The sequence below is a fragment of the Hibiscus syriacus genome, unplaced genomic scaffold (genome assembly GCF_006381635.1).
Source record: "Hibiscus syriacus cultivar Baekdansim isolate YM2019G1 unplaced genomic scaffold, ASM638163v2 tig00110813_pilon, whole genome shotgun sequence".
NCBI lineage: Eukaryota > Viridiplantae > Streptophyta > Magnoliopsida > Malvales > Malvaceae > Hibiscus > Hibiscus syriacus.
This window is the reverse complement of record NW_024062871.1, coordinates 2401861-2405671: the sequence shown is the minus strand read 5'-3', so window position 1 is coordinate 2405671 and position 3811 is coordinate 2401861. Positions and strand designations below refer to the sequence as shown.

Sequence of the window (3811 nt, the reverse complement as noted above, 5' to 3'; positions counted from 1 at the left end):
AATTACTATAGTCTTTCAAACATGTTAATATTGTATAATTATAATAAAATTTAAATATATAATTATTTTTCAAAAGCAATCTAAATAATTAAATAATACACATGCTTATTATAATATACGTAAATTTCGATTAAAATTGTAATTAAAATATAATTATTCTTTTAATACAAATATTTATAATACTTAAAAAATTTCTCCAACTATAAATTTAAAGAAATTAAACATATAAATATATACTCATTCTTATATTTTCTTATATATTATACTAATAACATGCTAACCACACTTAAACGTAATAGACAACATAAAATTATAGTTGAGATTAGTATTTGATACATAATACTACCACATGTCTATTATACTTTAGATTTCATCCTTTCTATCTCACTTGTAGAACTTCTGACCTTAAATGAAATCATGGTTATAATAATAATACTAATAGTGATAATAACAGCAACAATACGATAAATAAATTTCCAATTTTATAAAAGATATCGGACGGTCCAGAACCTCAATTATGAAACTAATCTCAACCGTTAGATCAGATTCCCCCGTCGGAACTTCTAGATCAGCGCGCAGTATAAAAACGACATGGTCCCAGTGTTTCAAAGAGATTAAACAATTTACGCCACTCCTTTTGTGTTTATTTTCGCTTTTGCCCCTCCATCCTTTTACTTCTCGAGTTTCTCGGCTTTTGTTGCTTTTCGCTTAATGGAAGGGTCCCTTAAGCTTTAATTTTTTTTTTGTTCTGCAGTTCGTACATTTTCGCCTGCAATTTTGAAAGCAGTAATCGGTCTTCTCTTTCTTCCTTCTCCTTCACCAACCATTATCCGGTGAGTGTTTTTTTTTTAATTTTGTTTTTATTTACATTTCCATCTTCTTCTTCTTCTTCTTTTTTGCAGTTCTGCTTCATTTCAACTGTAAGATTTTAATCTCTTGTATTTGTTATCTGCTTGTTCTGTTTGGTCGCTCGGAAAACAAAAAGGAAATGGATGTATAATACTTTCCTTTTTTTTTGTGCTTATTTTTTGTGTGGTTTAACTTCCTCCTTTTGATTCTGCTTATTATTCAGGCAATATGGAAAACTAAACTATTAACTATACTAGAAGGATTTAATGCATAAGACAGTATGATTATACTCAACTTTTTTCCTTTTTTTCATGACGTAAACAAAATTTGTGCTCTTTTTTTTTTAAATTCTATTGTTTCTCAGCAGTGTAAAATAATGCTAATAGTAGTTGATTTTTCGTGCCATTTTTTAAAATTAGACTCAGACTTTGGTAAGTTGTCTTTCTTGTTAAAATCAGGGAGTAGAAATCATTCTTCACGCGATAAGAAGTATTTGTTGAAGTTGACACGCGGTTTTTTCATTGACATGTAATATAGGTTTTTTTTTTCTGAAGTAGGACTGGTTAAATGCTTATTAGCTGGGCGTTACACCATTATTTGAGCTTTTTGACCCTTCTAATGGAAGCCGAATATGACACAAATTAACAAACCATGGTAGCTCGAGTTTCCTAAGAATAAAAAAGTTGAATTAGGTTTAATGTATGTTGTTATTGGATTCTGAAACTAATGATGCATGGGGGCTTTTCACCAGGATCCGTCAATAATTATGGAACAAATCAACTTGGTGGTTAAATTTAGATCATCTTAGATATTGGTTGTATTTTGTAGCGGTACTGAATCTGATGTTTTCCTTTTAAAAATAATTTGGCTTATAAAGTGTTATTCTTGAATTGAGCAGAATTTTTTTGATTTCTTGTTTTTTGGGGTTTCTATACAGTATAAGAGGCCGTCTTGAGAAGTTTTGGCCGGGTTCTGATGTCTCCACCGCTGCTGGGCGTGGAGGAGGAAGTGCAGAGTAATGTTTCCTCTCCCTCTGTTGACTGTGGCTTGGGGTTAAAGGAGCGTAATTATCTGGGATTATCAGATTGTTCTTCAGTTGACAGCTCTGGTGTCTGTTTACCAGATAATAATAAGAATAATTTGAATTTGAAGGCTACAGAGCTTAGGCTTGGTCTTCCTGGATCCCAATCCCCTGATAGAGAAACAGAGCTTTGCTTGCTGAATTCGGGAAAACTTGATGAGAAGCCACTGTTTCCTCTACTCCCTTCCAAAGATGGAATCTGCTCATCATCACAGAAAAATGTTGTTACTGGAAACAAAAGGGGTTTCTCAGAGGTGAAAGGCTATGTGTACAAGGAAAAAAATTGGATGTTTCATGAAGCTGGTTCTGATTCTGAATCTCCGCAGTCTGTGGGACATGGAAAATATCCTGGTATTTCAGGGGTTAATGTGATTTTGTCAGCAATGTCTCATGGAGCTCAAGCATCTGTAACAAAAGATGAGCCTGCAAATGTGTTACAAAAACAACCTCATGCCACTAGTGGAATCAATCTCAAGCAGACTGATATTTCTAACAACAAAAGTAGTGCACCTGCTGCCAAGTAAGAATAATTTACTGGAGAAAGAACTCTTAACCTTTGGATGATATAATGGGCATTATTTCTTAACTTTTTTATTTTATTTTTGTTACGATATGCCATACATGACAGGGCACAAGTTGTTGGGTGGCCACCAGTAAGATCATTTAGGGCTAAAACCCTGGCCAATTCTTCAAAGAACAATGATGAAGTTGATGGAAAACCTGGTCCTGCTTCTCTTTTTGTCAAGGTCAGTATGGACGGTGCTCCTTATCTGAGGAAGGTAGATTTGAGAACTTATTCAACATACAGGGAACTGTCTGCTGCTCTTGAGAAGATGTTCAGCTGTTTTACCCTCGGTAAGCTGTGTCTTCTTTCATGGCCCTGTGGCTATATCAAACCGGACCCTTCTGATGCAAGAAATGTCTGGAAAGGTCTGGTTGACACATGTGCATTATGATTTCAGGTCAATGCGGGTCTCATGCTGCTGCTGGGAAGGAAATATTGAGTCAAAGCAAGTTGAAGGATCTTTTGCATGGATCAGAATATGTACTAATATACAAAGATAAAGATGGTGACTGGATGCTAGTCGGTGACGTTCCTTGGGAGTAAGCTTCAGTCAAATTTACTGGTTGCCTGGACATTTTCTTTTTCCTATTTACTTTCTTCCTAAAGTTCCTCTTCAAGACTTGTTGGATGTATTTATGATGAAACACTTACTTCTGCTAGATTGAGATTTCCTCCCTCTTGTTACCTTCATCTGTCTTTAATTTTGTCGCAGGATGTTTATTGAAACATGCAAGAGGTTGAAAATCATGAAGAGTTCTGATGCAATTGGATTAGGTAAGTAGTATTTTGTTTCTCGATCTTCCCATAATGAATCAATTGATTATATATTTAGTATATATCACTTCATCGATGGAACCGGGATGCATGCACTGTTATCAGCTTTTTTTTTTTTTGCCTCTTTTATGTTCATTTACTTGAGTGTAGATCTGAATTATTGTACGTCTTGCACTAGAAATGAACTCATCTTGGTTTATGTTTTCTACACGATTTAACAATTCCTGGGGTTCTTTTGAATGGGAGTTATACCAATCATCATATTCATGCATGCATCTCAAGGTACAACAAAAAATTGTGGTGCGGGGCATGGAGCATTACTTGGACTGAATTCTCTCATGTCTTACAACTCAAAATGATGTGCAAAGATTATCTGTTATCTGGAATTATGTTCTGTACTCGAATGCCCTTTAAATCGTGGATGGCCAAAGTCATAGGCTTGATGTTACTGTATCTTCCGTGTGTACAGCTCCTAGAGCAGTGGAGAAATCCAAGGCCACCAACTAGGAAGAGTCCGGATATGATGGTTAATTTCCTTGTGG

The 3811-nt window shown here is 35.0% G+C and overlaps 1 protein-coding gene across 1 annotated transcript; it reads left to right on the top strand.

The window, feature by feature from the left end:
- The first annotated feature begins 620 nt into the window (after positions 1 to 620).
- Positions 621 to 3811, top strand: LOC120141686 (auxin-responsive protein IAA9-like). The gene is made up of 6 exons (XM_039156483.1): positions 621 to 833; positions 1787 to 2450; positions 2559 to 2785; positions 2893 to 3034; positions 3208 to 3269; positions 3739 to 3811. Exons 2-6 carry the CDS (start codon positions 1825 to 1827, stop codon positions 3774 to 3776), a joined length of 1095 nt encoding a protein of 364 aa, XP_039012414.1. The 5' UTR covers positions 621 to 833; positions 1787 to 1824; the 3' UTR covers positions 3777 to 3811.

Coding starts and splice junctions, on each gene's coding strand:
- LOC120141686 (XM_039156483.1), top strand. CDS start 1,825: ATGTCTCCACCGCTGCTGGGCGTGGAGGAGGAAGTGCAGAGTAATGTT. Junction 3,035..3,207: donor GTCGGTGACGTTCCTTGGGA/GTAAGCTTCAGT, acceptor ATTTTGTCGCAG/GATGTTTATTGAAACATGCA. Junction 3,270..3,738: donor TTCTGATGCAATTGGATTAG/GTAAGTAGTATT, acceptor CCGTGTGTACAG/CTCCTAGAGCAGTGGAGAAA.